This window comes from Globicephala melas, chromosome 14 (genome assembly GCF_963455315.2).
Source record: "Globicephala melas chromosome 14, mGloMel1.2, whole genome shotgun sequence".
Lineage (NCBI taxonomy): Eukaryota > Metazoa > Chordata > Mammalia > Artiodactyla > Delphinidae > Globicephala > Globicephala melas.
This window is the reverse complement of record NC_083327.1, coordinates 84,979,663-85,005,487: the sequence shown is the minus strand read 5'-3', so window position 1 is coordinate 85,005,487 and position 25,825 is coordinate 84,979,663. Positions and strand designations below refer to the sequence as shown.

The window sequence follows — 25,825 nt, the reverse complement described above, 5'->3', positions numbered from 1 at the left end:
CTACTATAAAATAACAGTAATCAAGACTGGGTGTATTGATGTTAGCGTAGACAAATGGGGACAGATTACAGAAGACCCATTCTAGGTAGCCTGTTGATTTTCAGCCAAGGGGCCGAGATAATTCAACTAGGGAAAGGATAGTCCTTTCAACATTGCTTTTTAATTACGGAGGTTTCAGATGGATGATAGACTTAAATGTAGAAGCTAAAATTATAAAATTTTTAGAATAAAACATAGGAGAAAGTCTTCATGACCTTGCATAGGCAAAGATTCCTTAGCACACAAAAAGCATTAACCTTCAGAGATGTCCGTCAAAGGGTACAAACTCTCAGTTATGAGATTAATAAGTTCTGGGGCTCTAAGGTACAGCATGGTGATTATAGTTAGTAACACTGTACTGTACACTTGAAATTTGCTAAGTGAGTGGATCCTAAGTGTTCTCACCACACACACACACACACACACACACACAAAAGGTAACTGTGTAAGGTGATGGATGTGTTAATTAACTTAATTGTGGTAATCATTTAACAATATATACATATATCAAATAATCACGTGTACAACCTAAATATATGCAACTGTTTTTAGTCAGTCATGCCTCAATAAAGCTGGAAAAAACAAAACAGAAAAGCACTAACCTTCAAAGAAACAAACACATGATAGATCGTCTTCATCATATTAAAAACTTATGATTTTCAAAACAGCTTTTAAGGAAATGAAAAGACAAGCCACAGAATGTGAGAAAATATTCTCAATATTTGTGTTTGATAGCAGTCTTATATAACTCTTACAACTCAATAATAAGACAAATAATCCAAGTAGAAATTACATGAAAAAATTTCCTTTTCAATTTATTTAAGAAAAATTTGACTGACTTTAAAGGAGATTAAGTATGTTAGTACAGATGCTATCAAGTGAAATACAGTATGTGGAGTGTACTGTCCGAGATGTGAGCGTGTTGTGTCAGAGGCTCTTGAGGGATCGGCCAGTAAGTAATGGGAGAAGGGAGCAGAGACACCAAGGGAGACACCCAATTCCACAGCTACAGATTCGGTACCTTTCAGTGCCAAGACTAGGGCGAGCGCTGGGTGTGCAGCAAAGAGCCAGACATCCCCTGGCCCTGCTGTCCTGGTCCTTCCAGTCTAACAGGGAGGTGGATGCGTCAACTAAAGAACACTACAACACATTAAAATAAACTTGTGTTCTAGAAAACTCTTACGGGATGAATTGTGTCGCCCCACAGATTCGTATGTTGAAGTCCAGGTTCCCAGAATGCGACAGTATTTGGAGATAGGGCCTTTATAGAGGTGATTAAGGTAAAATGAGGCCATGTGGGTGGGCCGTAACCCAACATGACTGATATCCTTGGAAGAAATTTGGACAGAGATGTGTCAGTGGGGAGACCATGTGAAGACACAGGGAGAAGATGGCCATCTGCCAGCCAACAAGAGGAGCCTGGAACAGATCCTTCCCTCATGGCCCTCAGAAGGAACCAACCCTGCCAACACCTTGATTTGGACTTCTGGCCTCTAAAACCGTGAGGCAATAAATTTCTGTCATTTAAGCCACCCAGTTTGTGGTACTTTGTTACGGCAGCCCTAGCAAACTAATACAGAAGCTTAAGTGAGTTTTTGTCTTCTGCAATCAAAAGAGCCCAACTGACCCTGGGAGCAAATAGTCTTGAGTTTGGGAAGGCACGAGCCTGGCCAGGCCTAGAGACTTCACGGGGCTTCCTGGGGGTGGGGTGGCCCCCACTGTGCGCCTGTTTGGCTTCACTGTCACCCCCATCCCCACTGCTTCCTCACCCCGGCCCACAATCCCTCCGACCCCAGACACTCATCTCCTGCCCTGGGTGGGGAGTAAGTGGTTAAGGAGACTCCTGCCTCACCCCTGCCCGGTCCTGGCCTCCCTGATGTTCTAACCCTCATCAGCCGTCACAGTCCTGCGGGAAGGGCTGGGTTCACTGCCAGGAAGAGAAACTCCAGGGATCCCACTTTCTGCTTCTGGGGATAAACGGGTGGAGTGAGATTCTCCAGCCCTGACTAACGCGAGGTCTCATGGAGAAGGGAAGTTGAGAGAGTCACAATGACCGTACTGAAGAGCAGTTGAGCTCTTCCACTGCAGCATTACCCGGAATCAAAACCTGCATGATTTGATCCTGTTTGCGGTCGCAGCTGCCGTGAACTAACACCCAAGCCATCGGAGCAGGGTGAGTTCAGTTTGTTTGGTAGGATATGCTGTCTGAACCCATCTGGGCCTGGTGATTTCTGTTTTGGAAGGTTATTAATTATTGACTAAATTTCTTAAATAGATACAGACCTGTTTGGATTGTCTATTTCTTCTTGTGTAAGTTTTGGAAGATTGCATCCTTTAAGAAATTGATTCATATTATCTAGGTGACCAAAGTTGTGGGCGTAGAGTTGTTTATAGTACTCCTTCATTATCCTTTGAATGTCCATGAGATCTGTAGTGACGTCCCCTTTTTCATTTCTGATATTAGTAATTTGTATTCTCTTTTTTCCTTAGTTAGACTGGCAACAGGCTTATTGCTTTTACGGATCTTTTCAAAGAGCCAGCTTTTAGTTTGGTTTATTTTCTCTGTTGATTTGCTGTTTTCAATTTCATTGATTTCTGCTCTAATTCTTACCGTTTCTTTTCGTCTGCATATTTGGATTTAACGTGTTCTTCTTTTTCTAGTTTCCTGAAGTGGAATCTTAGATTTTTAATTTTACATCTTTCTTCTTTTCTCTTATATGCATTTAATGCTGTAAATTTCCTTCTAAACACTGCTTTCACTACATCCCACAGATTTTGTTAAGCTGTGTCCTCATTTATGTTTAGTTACAAATATTTTAAAATTTCTCTTGTTTCTTCTATGGCCCATGTGTTATTCAGAAATGTTTTTTAATCTCTAAGTATTTGAGGGTTTTCCAGCTATTTTTCTGTTATTGATATCTAGTTAATTTCACTGTTATCTAAGAACATACATTGTATGGTTTCTGTTCTTTTAAGTTTGTTAAAAACTGTATTTTATGGTCTGGAACATGGTCTGTCTTGGTGAATGTTCCATTTGAGTTTGGAAAGAATGTGTCTTCTGCTGTTGCTGGATGAAGCAACCTACAGATGTCAGTTGTATCATTGATGAAATTATTGGATTCAAATATGTCCTGATTTTCTGCCTGCTGGATCTATCCAGTTCTCATAGAGGTGTGTTGAAGTCTGCAACTATAGTAGTGGAGCTGATATACTTTTCCTTGAACTTTGATCAGTTTTTGCTTCACCTATTTTGATGCTCTGTCGCTAGGGGAATACAGGTTGAGGACAATTATACCTTCCTGGAGAATTGATCCCTTTATTCTTATGAGATGTTCCTCTTTATTGCGGATACCTATCCTTGCTCTGAAGTCTGTTCTGTCTGAAATTAATCTGGCTGCTCCCATTTTCTTGTGAATAATGTTAGCCTGGTATATCATTCTCCACCCATTTACTTTTAGTCTATATGTGTGTTTATAGTTAAAGCGTGTTTCTTATAAGCAACAAATATTCAGGCCTTATTTTCTGATCCACTCTGATAATCTCTTTTAATTGGTGTATTTAGATCATTGACATTTAAAGTGATTTTTGATATAGTTGCATTAATATCTGCCATACCTGTTACTGTTTTCTATCCTTCGCACTTGTTCTTTGTTCCCAATTTTGTCTTCCACTTTTGTTCTGCCTTTCGCACAAAGGCTTGGACGCAGATATTCACGGCAGCATTATTCATCATATATCTAAACCAGAAGCAGCCCAAAGGTCCAACAGCAGTGAATGGATAGACAGTTTCTGGCACTTACTCAGTGGAATACTGTACTGTTCAGCAATAAAAGAAATTAGAAACTACAGATTCATGCAACATCATGAAGAAATCACACAGTCATTATGTTGAACAAAACAGTGCCTACTCTATGAAAACATTTTTACCAAATTCTAGAATAGGCCAAACAAATCAATAGTGTTAGTGATTGCAGTAGAATTCAGGCTGGCAGGTGTTGGTGTTGGATAAGGGATATTGAACGGGAAAGGGCAGAAGGTGTGTCTGGGTCATGAAAATGTTCCCTGTCATCGCTGGTCTGGTGGTTGGACTGTATACATTTTCATACTCATTGAACTATATCTTTCAAATTCATGCATTTAATTCCATGTAAGTTACACCTAAGTTAAAGTATGAGCAACAAAAATGTACAATGTAGAAGTATGATTCTGTGATAAAATATGATACACTTTTGTTTCAAGTGTTTTGTTCTTAAACAAGGTAGAGTATGTCAATTATATCAGTAGGCCTTTAAATGAAATCTTTAAAAAAAATTAAATAGAATGGTCCTTAATTCACCAAATGAGAGCAAATCTCATTTCTGTGAGGTGATTAGGAGTTGATGAGCTCATAGAAGCAGTTCACAGAATTCTGCATGGTACTGAGCAGCTTTTAATCTATTTTAGTATTATTAGTGAATTCAGCATTCATGCATTTGACACGGCTTTGTTGGCCTTTCATAGATTTTCTTGTGAGGATTCCATAATGACGTATGTAAGAAATTGCATAATTTGAGCCATTCTGCGTTGTCCTAGGAAATGGTAGACATGGAGTTCAGCCACGGGGGCATTTTACAAAGGCTCAGGTCTGCCCTCGCCGTGGGAAATGTTTATCTTCTGCTTTCTATTTTCTAGAACCTTTACTACACTTGAGTTAACACAGACATCATTTCCCCTGTGACTAGGGTACGTATTCCACCACCTCTGTCATAGACACAGGTTCGCTCCAGATGTTCTGTACATGGCATCGTCTATAACTTGACAGCTGTTTCTCCAGTGAGAGCTGCAGTTTCCAGAAATAGCTCCATTGAGCACTGTACGAAGTGGACAGATATCATCTCCAAATTAGGCTAGTTTTTACATCTAGCTCCTTGTTTTCTTGCTCTAGCAATTTCTGCTCGAAAGAAACATGGCAAGGGCTCTCTTTCCTGACTCTGCTGGTGCATTCACGGGGCAGGTGCCTCCAGGGCTGGCTGGTCCACATTCACGGTGGCCGGGGGTTCTCTGCATATGGTTTGAAAAGGATGCTTCTCCAAAGCTGTTTTCTATCTGTTAGTTAATGTGCAGTCTATAAGCTGGAAATATACTTTTGAATAAAGTTTATTATGTTATTTTACTGTCTATCTTTGCTTAACAGTGTGGTACCCTTCTTTGATTGTGAATTCTTGTTCTCTTTCGGGACCCTGTTCCAGCAGCACTTTCTGGTGCAGGCGTTTACTTCAGCCCACTGATGTTCTTCTCCTCTTATGTGAATATCCAACTTAGTTTAGTTTGTTTTATACCTTTAATAAATTATTTATCTGGTATTCGACGTTTTGTAGTTAAATATATGATTATATTTCTTAGAAGATAATTGTTAAGAGATAGTAATTGTAATTGCTCCAATAGATAGTTAATAAATGACAGACATGGCCTCTCCCTTTATACCTGGAATTAATGCTAAAACACAAAAGATGCTACCATTGGTCTGAGGACATCAATGGCAGACTTTGGCCAAGAGTGAAGTAACCTAATATCTAGAGAAGTGCAGCGTTTATTTAAATTAAGAATCACTGTATTTCTAAACCATAAGCAGAGAGGTTAACAGTACTTACAAGAGCGTTTTATGTAGTTACATGTGCATATCCATGTTAAGCCTAAAAATGTTTAGATGGATATTTTTTCTTCCCTACCAATTATTTGGTAAAAATTAATATTTAAGATTAATATTTTTCATAACAATTCTCAAAGTACTGATATTATCTTTATTTATTTTGTGATATTTTTGTGTTAAAATCAGGGTGACCAGACTCCCTAGTTGGTCTGGATCATTCTCAGTTAATACCTGTTGTCCTGATATAATTAATATTAGTGCTCACTTTCACTCTCAAAACTCTCTTGTCTCAGACATAAATTATCATGGCATAATGTCCTGTTGAGCATAATCAGAGGACAGAATGTCACGTGATGGAAGTAATTACATTCCAGGCTTTTGTCCACTTGTTGGGCCCAGAGCTACGGGTAACTGTGACGCCGCTGAGCATGTAGGAGCATGTTCAGTATTTGTCGAGCAAACAAATAATCCAAAATGACAAAAAATGAAGAGTGTAGGTTTCATAATGTGATCTTGTATTCTTATTATATCTTCAGTGGCATTTTGTGTCCTGGTAATTTACCAATATTTTACATGTCCTGATGAAGCTGGAAATCTGCCCTTCCTGGCATCCAGTCCTTTCTGAAGAAGGACAGTATCATGTCAGATATCTCAACTCTCTGGGTTTTTTTTCACAAGTATTCTCTAGAGCATGACAGATAATCATTTTATATCAAAAGGTATAGTGTATTCTGAATGAAGCCAGACGGCCGCATGTGCATTAAGTGTTTTATCAGTTAGGAAGGCGTTTAGTTTACAAAAGATAAATCCTAATGACTAGTGTCTCAAAATATAAGGTTTTATTTTTTATCCTATTGTAAAGAGTCTGAAGATAGGTAGTTGCTGGCTTAAGTTCAGCTGCCCAGTGATGCTTTCAGGAAGCCAGGCTCTTTGTGTTTTTCTGCTCCCTCGTCCTTGGCGTGTTGGCCTCTTATTGGTCTCTTACTTTTGGGTCAGCTGGACTTTACACAGATCATTCTCTCATTTTATGGCTCTCTCAGTCTTTGTTCCACTCGGTCTGGAGCTGAATGTCACGTGATCTCTTCATCATTGCTGGGAGTCCTAATATTCTGACACTTCTTCCCTACCTTTTGTCCTTACCACTGGTCCTTGCCACCTGCCCTTTGACATTTACTATTATGACTATTTTAAATTAAATTTTCATTTTATATTGGAGTATAGTTGATTTACAATGTTATGCTAGTTTCAGGTGTGCAGCAAAGTGGTTCAGTTAGACATATACACATATCCATTCTTTTTCAGATTCTTTTTCTCATGTAGGTTATTACAGAGTATTATATTGAGTATAGCTCCCTGTGCTATACAGTAAGTCCTTGTTGATTATTTTATATATAGTAGTGTATATATGTTAACCCCAAATTCCTAATTTATCCCTCTCCCCCTTAACTTGACACGCCCTTAACATTGACTATTATGTCTTGTATGAACTTGACATTGTAGCCACAACTGTGCTTGAAAATATTAGGTTATTTTCTATTTTGAAAATGAAGCAACCAGAGACCAGATATGTATGAAAGTCATTGCCATGTGTCTTTCAAAATCAGATGAGTGACTCACTTTTATATTAGACATACATACAGTTTTATTTTCACAAATATCTCACATTTAGTAATGAGTATGTTCTTTAAACTTTTTAAATAACAGAGCCTGCCAAGTGATTTTAGGGCCCCAGAAATGAATTATTAGATCAGTTTAAATCTAATTTATAAAAGGGGACTTGCTAGTGACATAAAAGATGGAGAGGAGGAGAAATAAAGTGCACCAAAAAGAGAAACAGAAATTGTAAACTAATTTATTCCTTCACTGAAAATGTCCTTCAATACTCTTTCCCTAACCACAGTCAAACCACAGTTAACCACAACTAAAATGAATGTCATATTCGGAAACTAGCTCTGGACTCAAGGCAAAGGGTAGCTTAGTTTTTCCCTGAAACAGCTAGCTGTCCCCTTTTGACAAAAACTGAAGAGAACATCCATAGAAATCAGAGCACTATTCTTGAATTACAGCATCTTTCTTAATGGAGGAAAACATACAGTCTTACCTAAGGACCACTTAACAAACATTATAAAAGATCAAATGTTTTTTAAGTTATGAAATCAAGTTAAAGTATCCTTTTAAATGTTAAATGACAAATATATGAGTTAGTAGTAGCTTTTATAATTTTTATTTCCATGTATTTCATGTTGGAATTGCCTTCCTCAAACATGTATTTTAAAAATCGACTAAGTGCAGAATTTTATCCTTAAAAGCTTTCGGAAATATATGAATGAAAATGCTTATTCTCTTAATCTCAGGGAATATTTGTACCCTTCAAAGACATTCCTTTGCCACCATTCTTCCGAAGTCTTTCCTTAATTTAGATTTAGGTGCACATCAAAGAAAGGGTACGTTAAACACCTGACCAATTCTTTAAGCAATTCAGAAACAGAGCTAGAAAAGATGTACACTTTCACACGGCTACTGCTCTGTACTTTGTTCGTGTGGTTTCCTTTATTCTTAGACCGTAATGCAGTTTCCTGTAGCATTTTGTCAACGTGACACCAGTGATGTGTCTTTACCTGCAGTAGTAAATGTACGAGGGCCTCGTTCTGCTAGGTGTGTGTTTTATGCTTCAGCCGAAGAACTTGAAATGTAGGGAAACTACTTTCTAGCGTGAAATCACTGATGTCTTCACTTGATTTAAAGTAATACAGAGTTGCCCGTGTTAGGAGGTCAGAGTCATCAACTCTGGGACTAACACAAGGATTCTGTTAGGCAAAGAAATTTTAAGTTAGAATAAGTTTTTAATAACGTCAAATCCCTCTGTGAGACACATTTGCTCAAGACTGATTCTGCATTGACAGATAATTTCGTTTTCTCTCTTCTTAATGGTGTTTTTCAAAAAGCAACACAGGGTTCCACAAAAATAAGAATTGAGAACGTAAAGTTTACTGAGAGAGAGCATCACTATATCACGCTGATGTTTATATTAAAGAGTTATTGTTTGTGTCTTTGGAAGCAGTAAGATTCTGAAATCTTGTCTATGATTTTGGTTCTGCACCTGTTCAAATAATATTCTCAGAATCTACAGCATCCTTAGTCCAGTTTAATGTCTAATAAATTAACCAAATAGGTCATATTATGAGAGAAGTACAGTAGTTTTTATAGACATGATTTAAGTTAGTACAGTGATTTAAAAGTCCTTGAGGATAAGTTTTAAAACAAGAAAAAAAATCATTAAAATGATAATTTAAGGGAAAACGGATTTAACCTAGTCTCTTTTCCCATGCTATGTATGACCTAATTTTAAAATAAAGGGATTAAAATAAGGCTAGATGACAGTTTCTAAGGAAAACATCCACTTGTATACCCCCAAGCACTTGCTTTTTTTTTTTTTTAACATCTTTATTGGAGTATAATTGCTTTACAATGGTGTGTTAGTTTCTGCTTTATAACAAAGTGAATCAGTTATACATATACATATGTTCCCATATCTCTTCCCTCTTGCGTCTCCCTCCCTCCCACCCTCCCTATCCCACCTCTCCAGGCGGTCACAAAGCACCGAGCTGATCTCCCTGTGCCACGCGGCTGCTTCCCACTAGCTATCTACCTTAGGTTTGGTAGTGGATATATGTCCATGCCTCTCTCTCGCTTTGTCACAGCTTACCCTTCCCCCTCCCCATATCCTCAAGTCCGTTCTCTAGTAGGTCTGTGTCTTTATTCCTGTCTTACCCCTAGGTTCTTCATGACATTATTTTTTCTTAAATTCCATATATATGTGTTAGCATACGGTATTTGTCTTTCTCTTTCTGACTTACTTCACTCTGTATGACAGACTCTAGGTCTATCCACCTCATTACAAATAGTTCAATTTCGTTTCTTTTTATGGCTGAGTAATATTCCATTGTATATATGTGCCACGTCTTCTTTATCCGTTCATCCGATGATGGACATTTAGGTTGTTTCCATCCCCGGGCTACTGTCAATAGAGCTGCAATGAACATTTTGGTACATGACTCTTTTTGAATTATGGTTTTCTCAGGTTATATGCCCAGTAGTGGGATTGCTGGGTCATATGGTAGTTCTATTTGTAGTTTTTTAAGGAACCTCCATACTGTTCTCCACAGTGGCTGTATCAATTTACATTCCCACCAACAGTGCAAGAGGATTCCCTTTCCTCCACACCCTCTCCAGCATTTATTGTTTGTAGATTTTTTGATGATGGCTATTCTGACCGGTGTGAGATGATATCTCATTGTAGTTTTGATTTGCATTTCTCTAATGATGAATGAAGTTGAACATTCTTTCGTGTGTCTGTTGGCAGTCTGTATATCTCCTTTGGAGAAATGTCTATTCAGGTCTTCTGCCCATTTTTGGACTGGGTTGTTTGTTTTTTTGTTACTGAGCTGCATGAGCTGCTTGTAAATCTTGGAGATGATCCTTTGTCAGCTGCTTCATTTGCACGTATTTTCTCCCGTTATGCGGGTTGTCTTTGGTCTTGTTTATGGTTTCCTTTTTATTTAACCACTTGGTGACACTTTACTGACCTGCTCTAACAATTACAGTTAAGACGCCTCCTGATAGAAGTCTGGTCTTTGAGCAGCTCTTTCTATATGCACACTCTAAGATAAGCAGGACGTGCATTTGTTTTCTTTTTTTTTTCTGTTGTTTTGGTGACAGTCTTGTGCTGGGTCCCCAAAGCCTAATGGCATAGATTTTCTTAGATTAGTAGAAATGTTGGCTTTAAATTCATTTTTCTATTTCTGTGCAATTTAATACTTAAATGGTTCAAATTTCAAATGTATTTTTCCATGTGAACAACAGCTTTTTAGCTCCCCCTCTGGGCTACTCCCATGTGCTGGGCGGCCTCCTTTTGGCCCCCAGATCCACTAAGCTTGTCTTCCACTTTGACCCCCAGGAGCAAGTCACTCAGCTCCCTTGCCCTCCCTCCAGCTTCCATCTGGATTCAGCCACGGGTGGGATTGACCAGAGATCAGAGGGCAGGAGGAGAGAAGAGTTGGTGTGTTCATTCCCCTCGCTTCTTCCTTGTGGGTCCCCGGTTTAACAGCGCGTCTGGGGGCAAGACCTCAGGCCCTTGCTAGCTGTCCTCCGTCCCTGCAGGCGCAGGGTGGGAACCTGCCCACTATCACTGGCCCTCAGTGCCTTACTATTCCTTGGTTTCCCTCCAGGCCATGCGAATAGTCCCTTCAGTCAATCCTCCAATTCTCCTGGGTGTGTCATCTGTTTCAGGTCAGGATCCTGGCTGATATAACCTTGTATTGAAGCAGGTATTAAAGTTACTGTGTTTTACAACTGGACTATGTTTCTAAATTTTTCTCCCACTTAAAGACTTAGTTGGTATGTGGGAGGTTGCAATGAGGTCAGAGCCTAGTAAACAGTGAGGGTAGAGAATCAGAGGTACTGAGTATTACATTTCCAGCTCACTGTGGAAATCCAGCCAGCCTTTCAGTCTTTTTGAATTCCAGTTATTCACACAGTGAGTAATTGTAATAATAATCGTATGAGAATTCATTCTTTGTTTATCTTCACAGTGCTACCTGAAATCTTTTATAAAGTTGCTTATATGTTTCATCTGCATGGTTCTACTTCTTTTCAAATAGGACATCGTATCCTCGGCTAACTAACTTTACAGAGTCTGTGGCATGGGATGAGGGGGCAGTGGGGGAGAGCTGGGGCTTCCTTTTTGGCCACCAGTAACTCCCCTGAAATCCTGCAGGCTGTGTGGTTTCTTTTCTCTCCCTTTTGTAAAGTTCAGTGATTCTGTGATCGTGGGATGTGGGAAGAGAATTTTAAAATAGGCTGGCACTGGGAAGGTGGACGTACGCACTGGCGAGAGGCGCTCACTTTCAGGTCGGAACCTCTGCTCACCTGTGACAGGTCCTGTGTTTTAAGTTGCTCGACCCGGTCTGGGATGGTGCTGGGGGGAAAGACAGGGAGAGAGATGTCTCTTATTGTAACTCCTGTGGATGTTAACGTATTTCAACTCGGCTCTGCCTCTAACGACTAGAACCCTCCTACTTTCTTTGTCTCCACTACTGTCACCTTAATTCAAGCTGCCGTCCTTGCGCATCTGGACTGCTGTGTGTTCTCCTAAACAGCCTCCTAGCAACCTTCCTCCCCCTACAATGCTACAGTTCATCCTCCTCTGGGCAGAGCTGAGGGATCTTTTTAAAAGTGTGTCATGTCGCTCTTCTACTCCCAGCTGCCAGCATCTCACCGTCAGACTTGGTCCTGTCTTGTCTGGAGACTTAGCAACGGCCTGGCACCTCCTCACTCCTGCGTTTCTGCCAGACTGGCTTTCTCACTGTTCCTCCAGCACACCTCACCTATTCCCATGTTAGGACTTGTATGCACACTGCCGCCTCTACTGGACTCTCTCTCTCATCTTCATATTTTTGCCTCTCTTAAAATATTTATTTATTTATTTGTTTGTCTGTTTGCACTGGGCCTTAGTTGCGGCACGTGGGCTCCTTAGATGCGGCATGTGAACTCTTAGTTGTGGCATGCATGTGGAATCTAGTTCCCTGACCAGGGATCAAACCCAGGCCTGCTGTATTGGGAGCGTGGAGTCTTATCTTCCCTGCACCACCAGGGAAGTCCCCTAAAATATTTTTTATATAGACTTGTTGAGTGAAAATCTTTACCTTATTTTTTACTTCTCCCCGTTGGAACATTAGTTCTACAAGAGCAGTGCGTATTTTGTTTACTATTTTCGCCGTGCCTGATACATACAGGCATTCAAAACTTTTTGGAATAAATGAATGTAGTCAACCCCCCCCCCCCCCCAGAAATTACCCCCGTAGGAACCATCTGTGATAGAGGCGTTGTGCTGTGCTCTTACTGCGGTGCTCTTAGTCAGGGGACTTTGCAAGATCATACCAAGAGCACAGTTGGCATAAACTCCATCCCTTTCACAGTTGGTTATTGGAATGCATTATGAATTCGGTCTCTATACCATTAGGTCTATATTCCACTCAGAGGAAGAAATAAAACAATTCCAATTCAGGTTAATATTTCTGGAAAACCATGACCATCTAGCTGATTTGTCATGGAGAGTAAAAAATGAGTAATTTTTATTTACTAAAGGCATTTGGTACAAATTTTCTTATCTGTCTTATTTTTTACTTGTTTGGCTCACAGTAAAATACTCTTAAATTGTTTTGTCTAAGTAATTTTGATAGCGAAATCTAAAGGATGACTAGATTATAAACTTTTCAACCCTAGCAGTAGCAATGCTACCACAGAATCATATCCAGTGAGAAAGGTGGCTTCACTTGCTTCCCAGTGCCCAGTTCTATTAACATTTTTTCATAGATTTATGAGATAAGAAATCTCTTTTGAGATAAAGCTTATTACAATATTTAGCCAAAGGAAATCAATGCTGATTTTTTTGTGTGAATGTAGATTGAATGAGATTGAATTATTTCTATCTCATGAAATAATTATTTGTTAACAAAATAATAGGTTTTTTTTCATGTTCTATTTCTATTTAAATGAATTTATCTGTTGAGCAAACAGATAATATACTTGTTGCTTTAGAAGCCCAAATCCAGAAATAAATCTTCTTTTAAACCACAAAGTGCTTAGGAAACTACCTCATCAAGAAACGATGGGGTTTCCTGATCATTTTAAGGGATTTGCATCTTCACATGGCATCTGTTTTGGGGTCACAGGATGGGTACATGTAAGTCTCATTGATGTTTTTAAAGTTACCTAGGCTTCCCTGGTAGAGACATGATACCCTTTTGACATGTGTCCTTAATGAATAGTAAAGTTGTAGAAGATACCATTTAATTAGGCTAATGGGCTAAACGAAATTGGCTGATGGGAAATGAAAGAACCTTAAGAATGATTGGCATCAAAGGAACCTGCTTTAGGGAACACCACTAAATCAGAGACTCTGCCCACGCGACAGACAGATGCTCTTACTAGGCTGTGGGCCTGGTGGGCAGGCTCAGGACCCAGGGAGTACTGTGCCCACAGATGGGGATTGTCTGTGCACCTCCAGGAAATAAGGCGGCCTTGAGTAGCAGTGGAGTCCTCAGACGCATTAGAATTTAGGTAGGAGCTGGAATTATGACACCTTCTCACTTGTTATGTGGTTTTGTGTCTTTCTCGATAATTTTCCTTTTATTATTATGTAATTTGCTTTGTAAAAGTTAATGTCAGTAATATTAAAAGCTCTTAATAACTTGTACTTAGTGCCACCGTTAAGTGTAGACTTCATTTAGGGTGACCTCATGTCACTAGACCAGATGCATTAAAATTATAGGGGATATGTCTGTTTGAATTCTTTTAAGCAATTTTTATCTTTCTCCAAGAGGAAATATTAAGCCAAACCATATTTAGAATAAAAAATCAGACCTAGAACACATAGTTGTGAGTGCAAAGCAATTGAAAAGAAAACTCCTTTCAGTTGGAAAGTTGGAGCTTGTAAAGTGTTTGGAGACATCACATTTCTCTGCAGGTGGGGAGATGGGAGAGAATTCTGGGAATCTACATCTACTCTGGCCTTGTCTTGAGCCAGTTATACCTTGAAGAAATCATTTCATTTATTTGCACCTCAGATTTTCCTTATATAAAATGAAAGGATTGGGACTTTTTTCTTCACGGTTTCTTCTCACTCTAAATTTCCAGAATTCCACAGAAGTCAAAATCTGGTTTGTGGCAGTAAAATACAGCAGGGGATTTAGATGGTATCAGGGCCATGCCCACATAATATTTTATTTCAACAGTAACAACCAGGCAGCAGGAACATAGGATATACTCTTTGTGGAACTAGGGACAGAGTGACTGATGTTCTTACAATTAAAGTTCTTTCATTCTTTATTTTCTTGCCTGTTAGCTGTATCTGCTCTGTAACGCTATCGTTCCCCCATCATGAAGCGATGCCCACTTTAGGCCTCACTCACTCCTGAAAATACAGAAGTCTTTCCAGTTGTTCTTATAAATTTGCAAATGCTGCAGTGACCAGTTTTATATTATTGTGTTCTAGAGACCGTGTCATTGGTTTGATGATGACTGCCTGTGATCTTTGTTCTGTGACAAAGCTGTGGCCAGTAACAAAATTGACGGCAAATGATATATACGCAGAATTCTGGGCTGAGGTACGTCCTTGATTTTTATATGAACATAGATCATATCAAGAAATGAGAAACAATTGGGAAGAAATTAAATATAAGGATAATTTAGTCACAGTATCTTAGTTGCTCATGTTTATGTTTACTTAAAAAACTATTGTTTAGCATTTATACAGGTATGAAGGAAGAACAGTCATTCTGTTACATCTGACTTGAATATGTGTGTAAACTCTCTGATCTCCACTGAAATAGTTCAGGAACTGATGCCCTGAACAGTAGTGCAACAGTTTTCCTTATTTAATAGCCAATCTTTTGTCATCCATCCAATAAACTGTATTAGGCCATCTCCTTTATGACAGCCACTGGAAAACGTACTAAGAGGGACCCACGATATCACGGGCTGTATGTGCCTACAGCTAGAAATTCGAGAGACTAATCACGTTGTACCGTAGAAACTGAGATGATGTAAATGTACCAAATGGTCAATTCAGCTGAAATTATGAGTTCTGTAGAATATGTGGGATGTTAATCCATGAATTCCTGACATGAGAAACAACCATGTGAATTACTTTCATGAATACCTTTTCTAGACTGAATTATCCAAATTATCAGAAACATGTGTTTACTCCTTGATTTGCCATGAGTAAGTAGAATATAATTCTCTTATTCAAATGAATCCACAAATACTTAGATCCCTGCATGTTCAAAGATTATGGAAAAAAACTAAAGTATTTGTACACCTCATTTGTTCTGAAGAAGTAAAAGTAAATTTGGAGGACAAAAAGTTTGGTAGTTGATGGTTCAGACCATAAATCTCATCCATGTAGAAGAGTGGATGTAAAAAGTAAAAAACAGTAAATCGTTCAGCTAACGATTAGTAGAAATAGTCTATAATGTTGATCTGTCTCATAATTGTAAAGCCAAAGAATTTTTGTTGGGTGAAGACCACGGGCCTTGAGTTGAATATACTCATGGTGTTATTTCTCAAATACACAATGCATACATTGTGTAGGCATCCTCTTGCACGGTTTTTTTTTTTTCTTTATTTTATTGTGTGTGTGTCAAAATCTAGTTACTATCAGACTCAGGAAGATTGTTTTTAGATGTACATGTCTGAGCTGTAATGTTTGACTTTATTATCACAGTCAACTTAATTTGCATGTGTGTCTAAAAGTAGTAACCTAGAATTAATTCTATAAACACCACATAAGAAAACTTGTCTGAAGCTAGCTTATTGTTTTGCAAATACTTTTATTTATTTAACTATGACATACTTCATACCATAACAACTATATCTGTATTCTAAAATACGAATCGAAATGTGAGAGACATGTAGGCTTTTTCCCTTTCTATTCCCCGTTGGTTAAACAGTTCACAGGGAGCGATTAGCTGCCAGTATCCTCATAGATGACGTCTGCAGGGAGCTCCCGGGGTGGAAACAGAAACGTAATCACCCAGACTTGCCAGTTGATCTCCTAGACGTTCATAAAGTCCACGCTTCTCACCTCAGCCCCGCACTCTCTCCCATTTCTTCAGAGCTTCACCAGATCCCGCCTGGGTTACTGCAACATCTAACTGGGTTCCTTGCCTTTATCTTTTAAAATCAGTGTAGCAGTGATTAAGAGTATAGTCTCTGGTGTCATGTTGCTTGAGATGAAATCCTTGCCTTAGTACTGAGACTGAGCCCTCAGGCCAGTTCTCTGACTCATCTCTGTGCTTCAGTGACCACGCTTGCCGGTTCAGGACGACTTTAATTCTGTTTATGTCAGTACCACACCTCCCGTCTTCCGTCTCTCCACACTGATATGATAAAGATGAAAATCACACGCTCAATGCAGCAAGCCCTCTGCCTCTCCAGGCTCTCCCACATTTCAGCCCCTCTGTCCTCTGGGTCCCTGACCGTGCTGTGCAGTTTCACCTGCCTGGGGCTCCCTCCCTCACCCCTGCGGCCCCTCACCCCTGAGCCCCAGACACCCCTGTGCTCCTGCACACACGGTCCATGGTGTCCCGTTGTTTTCCTCGTCAGCATCAATCCTTATTCGGGTACATATTCAAGTCACTGCTTATTTTAAATCTTTTTATATGTTGGGCTTGTGAAATCCTTGAGCAAGGGGCCTAGTTATTTTCATTCACTTAGGACATAAAAGAAAAAAAGCTTGAGAACTACTGCTGTTCATATTTAAAGCAACAACACCAGAGCAAACTCTATACTTCAAGTGCCTTTAGTAGTCAAGGCAAGTGTCTTTGTCCTGCACGCAAACATTCTTAACGAGGGTTATAGTAATTTGTCTCTAGACCTTATCTTAGCACATTCAGGGTGGTTGTAGTTGTTCTGTGCTTTGCATTTCTGAAAACAAGCATAATTAAAATAAAATAATTAAGAAATGTGAGGGAAGAGTGTGAGGTATTCAGGAAAAATTTTAACAATCTTTAACCTTAAAAAATAAATAAAAACAGTAAGATAATTTTTAAAATCTATAAAACGGGGATAATAATATCTAACTCATAGTATTTCATGAAGATTAAGTGAAATAATAGTACAAGTTGCTTAGCCCAGAGCCTGCGATATCATACAGCTTTAATAAATATCTGTAATTTTTAACCTCTATGCTGATGTCTAGCCAGTTATACTGTATCTTTACTGACATGTTTTAGTAGACCATTGTTTATTATTGATGTATCAATATTCCTCTTTAAAGCCTAGCTCCACCCGGTGCATTGCATGTGAAAAATCATCTGAAGAAGTGAGATAAAGACCTTGCGGTTATCTCACATTTTGTTCTTGTGTTCCACCTCACACATTTATCTCCTCTTATTACTAACTTTCACTAACTTCTACAAAATGAAACCAGAAGAGATGGCTAGGTTTCTGGTAATTCAGTACAGGAGAGGAATATCAGGATAAAGCCCTGCAATAATACATTACATTTTTTATTATTCTGACATTTGTTTGGGTCCTTAAGCAGCAACATTATTCATTTTGAAGAGAATTAACGAACAAAGGGAACAACTCATTAATACCAAAGTTTTATAGCAGTTTATAAAATTGAGAGAGCCTTGTTTTCCCCTGTTTCTCCCAGGGTGATGAAATGAAGAAGCTGGGAATACAGCCTATTCCCATGATGGACAGAGACAAGAAGGACGAAGTCCCACAAGGCCAGGTATGAATTGTGTTGTAAAGTCCAATCGTTTACAGTGGCCATAACAGCGGATATGAATAAAAAGCACATGCAGTCTTATAGGACCTGGAACCACCTGAAATCTCCATTTAGACGGACTTGGAGGATAGTAAGACCACGAATGGGAAATCCTAGCTGGATTTAAAGGATTCTCAGCTAGCTTTGTCATCATCACCTCTTCTACGGATGAAATTGCAGTCAGTTGCAGGCTTTCTTTTCTTACTTGAAATAGAGGGGATGGATGAATTTGAATTGTTGATATTTTTAACAAGCAGAAAATATTTTGTCATCAAATGTACAAAGATATTTTTTGGAGAATAACATTATAGATTTTGATTAGGTCCACTTTTCCTAACAAATAATGCATATATTTTAGTACATTTTGAGTTCTGTCTTACCATAAACTGGCACTAATTATTCTCTTTTCAGGTCTTACTACATAATTTATGTTAATTTTTTATGTTTCGAGAGCTCTTGTGCCTTGTTAGTTTTGCATGTGTGCATGTGTGGTGTGATATATTCCTTTTATTATGGTCCTTTTAAACTCTCAATCTTCTAACATCATAATAAGGATGTTAGTTATGGACAAATAATATAAAATTCAGTTTAGAAAACATTTCAGAAAATTCACAAGATGAAGGTTTTGGATAAGTTCTCAAATTTTCCTACTTTATTTATTTAAAGTTAAGTTATTAACTCTTAATACAAAAGTTTAAGCTTGTCCACAGCTCTTGGAGGGCACAGCCCAGCAAGAGGTGGCGTGATTTTCTCGCCATCATTGCCTCTGGGGAGCAGTTCACTCGTTCGTATCCTTAACCAGTTCTTCTAGCAGGAGGCCCACTTTCCGTCTCTGCTGACTGTGTACTGACATACCTACCACGCATGGTGCAGTTTAGTTTTATTTTAACATTGTTTGTGGAACTTTCCCGTGTAGGTCATCACAGTGATTATCCTTTCCTGTCTTGTGCCTGCTTTTTATGTCACGTTGTAAAAGTCCTGTCCCACCCTGAGATTATAGAAACATTTGCCTATATTTTCTTCAGTTATTTTTTTTATTTCATCACTTTATATTTAATTTGTTAATTCGTTTGGAATTTATCTTGTTATATGGCTAAGATAGGGAGTCGATGACGTTAGCTTTTCCTTGTAAATAGTTGAGCACTCATCCCAATAGGGTGCGTAAGAGAACTGAAGATGTCGCCAGGGAATGAACTTTGTTCTCCTGTTACTTCACTAAGAGTAGTATGTTTCTGCCAAAATCCCAGATCCATTTATAGTATTAGAGAATTTTAAATACAATATTTCTGTGATCAGCTAGTACTTTACCAAATATATTGCTTCCGACTTGAGATTACTATGAAATTATTCTTTGCCATAAAAATAAAAGACTCTCCTTCCCAATAATTAGTCTCTCTCTCGAGACCTTCTGCACCATGGCATCTGCTAAATATTGACATAAGAAAGTCTGTGCATGAACTGTAAAGTTAAAAATGGAAATGCATTTATTCTAGCAAGATGACTCTGATGATAGACTTTACACCAGGAGAAAGCAGAAAGGAACCAAGTATATTTGACTCTTCTATATTCCCTGGTGTGTCTCACCGAAATTCAGTTAAGAAACCGGTAAGCCATGGTTTGCCGGTCACTTCATCTAAGGAGCCAGTTTTATCTTGTACATGTTGTCAACCATTAGGGCAGTTATTTGTAGCCAAACAGTCTGTGTTCTCTGGTTAATCATCCAGCAGCTCTTTTCCATGTGGCCTTCAAAGGCCAGTTGGGGCCCTCATCACTTATGTGCACAGTGGCCCAGAATAATTCCTAATAAAATCTTTAATATATTTTTAAAAGTATCACAGACTAAAAACTTTAAATTCCGACGTATTGAGAGAGCTGTTACCTGAGAGGGCTATGATAAAGTCAGTGAGATTTGTCGTAGGTCAAAAAAAGGGAGGAAGGAGATGAAGAAAATTTCAGTAAACCCAGTGGGTACCAAAGCTAAGAGTAACAAATGAGACACCCAACAGTGGGTGATTCCTGAGTATTAAGTTGGTGAAGAGTCATCCGTGTAGAAGAATAGCAGATTTGACTTTGAAATGCTTAACACTTAAAGTACTCAATTTGACCAGAGATAAAAATAGGACCTGAATTATAACTGATCTATAAAGAGAATCCCATTGAATATTGTACTTGGGTTTTAGATTAACTTCTTTCTATGTTTTAAATTTTTATGTTTTACTTTGTGAATGTATTTCAATGAATTTTTAACCGTAATCTGCAGTAGTGTTCCTTGAGCCAAAGATTACTTAGCAAAACCAGAACATTTCGTTTTTTAGGTAGGCTTGAGAAGTAGAAAATTCACTTGAGGAATATAGCGCTACTAGAATTGCTAACGTGCAGTTGTGTTTCTTGTCCGTGATTTTTGCACTGAGGCAGCTTGGATTCTACAATGCCGTGGCCATTCCCTGCTACACCACTCTCACCCAGATCCTCCCGCCCACAGAGCCTCTCCTGAAAGCCTGCAGGTATGCACAGTAGTTCAACCTGGGATGCTATTTTTTAAAAGATAAGAATGTATAGGATTTTATCTCCAAGTATATATGTGTCTTCACTACAGTTTACAATAAATGGGCTGTGTGTTTGCCTATGTAACAAGGATACATCAAGAGTATTTATTCATAAAAAGTTTTCAAGTTTTGTTTGTTCGTTTTTATGACTCAGAGGTCCCCGCCCAATGCTGTTTTGAAGGAGACAATAATGTCTTTTCTGGGCTGCTGGTTTGGAAAGGGACCCAGTTTAAATCACACAGTTTATCATTTGAATGGAAGAGATGGAATCTTGAATGGCATCTTCTTTAAGTTTCATTTTCTTCCCAAAAGAAATGCAAGCCATCAACAGTTGATCAGAACAGATTTCTCTGTGTCCTCTCATCATCTTTTTGGAGGGCTAAACTCAGCTAAGAACGTTGGAAATTTTTTAAGATTTTCATCTTACTTTGAAAGGAAATTCCTTTGGGGAGGGCGAACGGTGATGAACATTGGCTGTGTGAGTTGATTCTCTGCAGGGGAATTGGTTTCAACACGATTTTTCTAACCACTCAGCCAGAACCACACTGAGGGGCTGGAGTGGTTGCACCGTTGAGGGGAGGAGAACAGACATGTGACGAGATATTTGTAAACAAAATCCGAGGGTTTAGTGTGCTCCCATTCTTTGCTGTGGAAACTTGTCTGATGAACTCATTCTTTAAGGAAAACAAACTAACAAGCAAGAAAATTTTTAAAAGATCCTGCTTTTTCCTTTTTAAGTGATTCTCTTTCTTCTCTGCTCCTGATGCAGGCATTACTCAGAAGTTCTTTTTGTCCAAAAATTCTCTGTATTTGCGCGAAATATTTAGAACCAGCAGAATGAACGCTTGCTATTATTATCAAGCTCTGGGATTGTTATTCAGCTGTCTCAGCAGTTTTCGTGCCTTCTTGCTACTGTGGACTTGGCTAAACCGCATAATCCCTTAAAGGCCATTTCAATATGATTAAAACTTGAAAAATTCATCATGTATCATTGTATCCAAGGAAACACAACAAACTTAGTGGGTGTTTTTTTCCCAATATATAAAAAAATCTCTTCAGGTTCTGGGAAAATGATACCTGATGACATAGGACAAACGCTAAAGTGTTACATTTTTCAGGTTATATTTTAGGGGTTTCTTTTGTCCAAAGGTGTCTTAGCAGGTCTTCTTTGCATGAATTTTGTGTTTGCTACTGATAAGGTTCCCTTCTGATTTTGACTTCGCGTGTGAGAAAGCAAGGTGCAAGGTGGGGAAATGTCGAGGAGGCCTCTGCGAGGTTAGCCGGGCCAGCAGGGTGGTGGTCAGGCAGCCGGAGTTCTCACACCATCGGAGGAGAGGAAGATGCTGCAGCCCTTGAGCTGCAGATACTGAGAGGGGAAGATAGGAGGTGGGGGAGTGAGGCTGTGTTTGAGACTAGAGGCCACCGGAGCACAAATACAACCTCGTAACGAGGAACTTTTAAAAGTTTGTAGCAGGTGTAACTTATGGTGCCTTTCTAATACATGACACGGTGTTCAAAATAAGGCTTCTCCCCGGTCTCGCATGTGAAGGGGATGGAGCCGCCCCGGGGGGACACACGCTTCCCCCCATGGGGTGGGAAGGCCTGGCCGGAGGTGTCGTTGGTGGATGAACTTGCGGCTCCGGGCCCCCTTCCACCCTTTCCTCCCATCCCACATGTCCTCGGTGGTCACCCGTTGGCTCAGTCCCCTTTCCAGTGAATCGCAACTAAGAAACGAGCTGGTGGGACGGGGCTTTGGTGGTTGAGGCTCCTCTGAGGAGACTGAGCAGTGGTGCCGAGTCGGGGGACGGGCTGGGAGCCTGCAAGCTGGTTATAGTCAAGGTCACCAGAGTCAAAACGACACCCAAAAGCCGTCAGGCTGAGTTATGCCACAGGATGGTGCGGATGATTGTTGGGACAGAGTCCAGAAATCCTTTCTGAAACAGCCCCTGTCGCTGTGTCTCTTATTCCAGGAATAACCTGAGCCAGTGGGAGAAGGTGATTCGAGGGGAGGAGAGTGCCGTGTGGATCTCGAACCCGCCGGCGGCCCAGGGGACCTCGGAGAAGCTGCCCGTGAAGATCGATGACTGATGGCCGCCCCTGAGCCCTCCCACCTGAAGATGTTCATCTTGCTTCTTTGACTTTTCTTCCTTTTATTTTTGTGGGGGGAACCTACACCTGGTAACTGGGATGCAGACCTCTTCAAGAAGGTACCATCAAGTAAACACATCCAGCAGACGGCTCCCTGCCAGGCTCCTCTGTACTGCGTCACAGACGGTGATCAGCCAGGACCAGAAATCCGCAGCCCCAGTGACTCCTTGTGAACTGGCCTTTTCTAATGGGCTAATATAGCTGAGGCCTTAATGGAAACGGACAATTGTTCGGAAGGGGGTACTTTTCCACTGTATCTTTCCAGTGAGGGTTAAAACGGTACTATTAGGATATTGTACTTTGGCTTTAACACCAGTGTTGCTTTGATGTTGTTGGTTATAAATAGGAACTTTTACGTGTTACTCTTGTGGATGTTCATGTGTGACCTACTTGTAATTAGCGTGAATCATAGCAGACAGCCTCAGACACGTGGCATCGAGGTTACAGAGTAAGAAGCGCCTTTCTGCAATCAGTGATGGAAAATCCATCCTTCTTCAGAGCCGCATGAACTAGAAGTTAGGTGGACTTAAAGCGTGTTCTGCAAGCTTATACTACAGGGCTTAGATGAATACATTTAACACTAAAGGAAGCAGATTTTCTGTCCCCTTGAGACGAGATGCAGGTATACATCATACTAAATCTCAGAAATCCAGGTATCAATTCCAAAAATGTCAGAGAATATTTTTTCTTGATTTTTTTCTTTATTGTAGTCTTGGCAAATTTCCTAAACCCTTTACATAAAGAACAAAATAAAAGCAAGGCATACAATTTTTTTTCAACGGACAAGTCTTACGGATGTCAAATGTGAATTTTTAACAATGATTCTTCGATGTTTTCACTCGATGTCATTGCAAAATCTTAAGCTCACATTCCAAGTGAAAGGGTTGTTCTACAAATTATTTAATGACAAGACCATACATTTCTCCTAAAGTCAATTAAACCGTAACATCTAAGCCTCCCGGAGTCTCCACTGCAAGCCGCACATTCAGCTCTTGTTCGTACTCCCCTCGTGCTCGTGCGCTCTCGACGGTCTTTCGTAAGCTCTCTGCCCTCGGCAGCTGCCTCGGGGCCCATCTCTGTTCTCTTTGCTCTGCTCAAGGTCAGATATCTACAGAGACACCTGCGTCTGCAGAGTCTCTCCTGTATCAGTTTTGGTAGGCTCATATTACTCTACAATGTAAATGTTTTGAAAAAATATACAAAAGTAATAGTCTGGACCCCCTCCTACAAGGATTATAAACCAGTCACTTCTGGTGCATAGTTAATGCTTTAAAGATTTTTAGCACAATGACATGGTAACCTCCGAAGCTGTGCAAGTCCTGACCTGAAGGAATTAGAGTCTCAGAAGCGCTAGGCTGAGCCATAACAAATGGCTTATCCGCGATCCTCGAAGCAGGAAGCTGGAATATTACTTTCAACAAAATAAATTTTTAAAAATATTCTTCTCCATATCCAATACTATACACATTGTTGTTCATATGAGCTTGGTTTTTGCAAAAATGATGAAATCAGGTGTTTCTATAATATGGTTTATTTGTGTTGCAGCAGAGTTAGCTATACATAAACATAGTTCTTATTTTAAAATTAACACTGTGTGTTCAGTTTCCTTATGGGCTTCTGAAAGTTGCCATCTTCCTTACATGGAGCTCCATTTGCTATTATAATTATACAATACGAGGTAAAATGAAATAACAAAAGAGAGAGAATACCACCGTGGCTAGATACACACACACACACGGATGTATGTAGCTGTGCACACACAGACATTCATGTAGGTACACACATGTATGTAGATACACACACACATATGTGTGAGAGAGAGAAAGGGAGAGAGAGGCAAACACATCTTTGAAAAGTAAAAATCAGCCCCATTCTTCAAAAAGTGATTTTTCATGTTGGAAAATGTATGTGGTTTGATATAGGGCTGACTAGAAAGAGTCCTTTCTCATGTTAATGTATTCACAGAACCGAATTCTAAAAAGTTGCATACATCCAAGCTTTCTACAGCCAAATGTATGAAACTGGACCCATGAGATTCAACTTTAATCCCAAAAGTTACTTAGGTCATCTAACTGAACCTGGAGACTGAATTGCAAGGGGAAAGGAAATATCATTGAAGACTATTGTTTCATTAAAAGGATTTTAAAAGAGTGCATGAATTCTGCTTCTTGAAACAGACAACAGTCACGGAGGAGGAAATGCTCTGGCTATGTTTGCATTTTTAAGGTTGCTGTTCTGACATGATTATTAGAGAAAAGTATCTTATTTTGGCATACCCAGGTGTATTGCATTGTGTGACCTGTACTTTGAACAGTAGTTTCCCAAAGAAACGTGTATGGAGTTATCGGTTGGTTGATTTCTTGTGAAATAGTCATAATAGAAGCAAAGTTTGAACAAAGGACTGTATTCTAATGTAAACTGTTACTATTACTTTTACCATGTGTAAGATTGACTTAGGAATCATAGATTTACCTAAAATGAAAGGGCCTCAGATGCAGTGATATTTAGTTAACAATCTGTTTTGGAAAACACACAGTTAGGAGTATTTTGTATCTCGGCGGATTTATTTAGCAGACACGCTTTTGAGTTCTGTTTCGTATTTTCCCCAGATTTTTTCTTTAAAAGGCAGATGGTTTTTATGGCCAAAAGTTTTGGTGAGTTTCTCATTAAAGTGGTATTTTATATTGGGCCAAAGTTTCCCTGTTCAGTATAAATTTGGTAATCAGCTGTGAGTATATGTAGAATATTTGATTTGCAAAATTTTTTATTGGTTGTGCTGATTTATAATAGATACAGTTTTATCATCAAATGCAATTATTCCATTCAGAGATAGTGAATATATTTTTTAACTAGAAATTTTCTTGGAAATGCATGCTAACAACGTGAACTATTGAACTTGGGCAGCGGAATAAAATTCTAAAAAATGCAAGTATCTGATTAATTACTAGTTGTGATTTAATTAAATAGAAAATCTTAAATGCAATTAATGTGGAAAGGAATTCTAAAAAATGACCCTTTTTTTTTTTTTTTTTTTTTTTTGCGGTATGCGGGCCTCTCACTGCCGCAGCCTCTCCCGCCGCGGAGCACAGGCTCCGGACGCGCAGGCCCAGTGGCCACGGCTCATGA

At 39.4% G+C, this 25,825-nt stretch overlaps 1 protein-coding gene across 4 annotated transcripts in view; it reads left to right on the top strand.

Annotated features, from left to right (window-relative positions):
* Positions 1-25,732, top strand: part of PDE10A (phosphodiesterase 10A) — a 584,018-nt gene extending 558,286 nt beyond the window's left edge. For all 4 annotated transcript variants that reach the window (XM_060283260.1, XM_060283259.1, XM_060283262.1 and 1 more), the window contains 4 exons: positions 14,724-14,835; positions 17,889-17,969; positions 20,421-20,509; positions 22,522-25,732. In XM_060283260.1, coding sequence (XP_060139243.1) covers positions 14,724-14,835; positions 17,889-17,969; positions 20,421-20,509; positions 22,522-22,639 — 400 coding nt within the window. In that variant the 3' untranslated portion in view covers positions 22,640-25,732. The remainder of the gene's footprint in view (positions 1-14,723; positions 14,836-17,888; positions 17,970-20,420; positions 20,510-22,521) is intronic.
* The last annotated feature ends 93 nt before the right edge of the window (positions 25,733-25,825 follow it).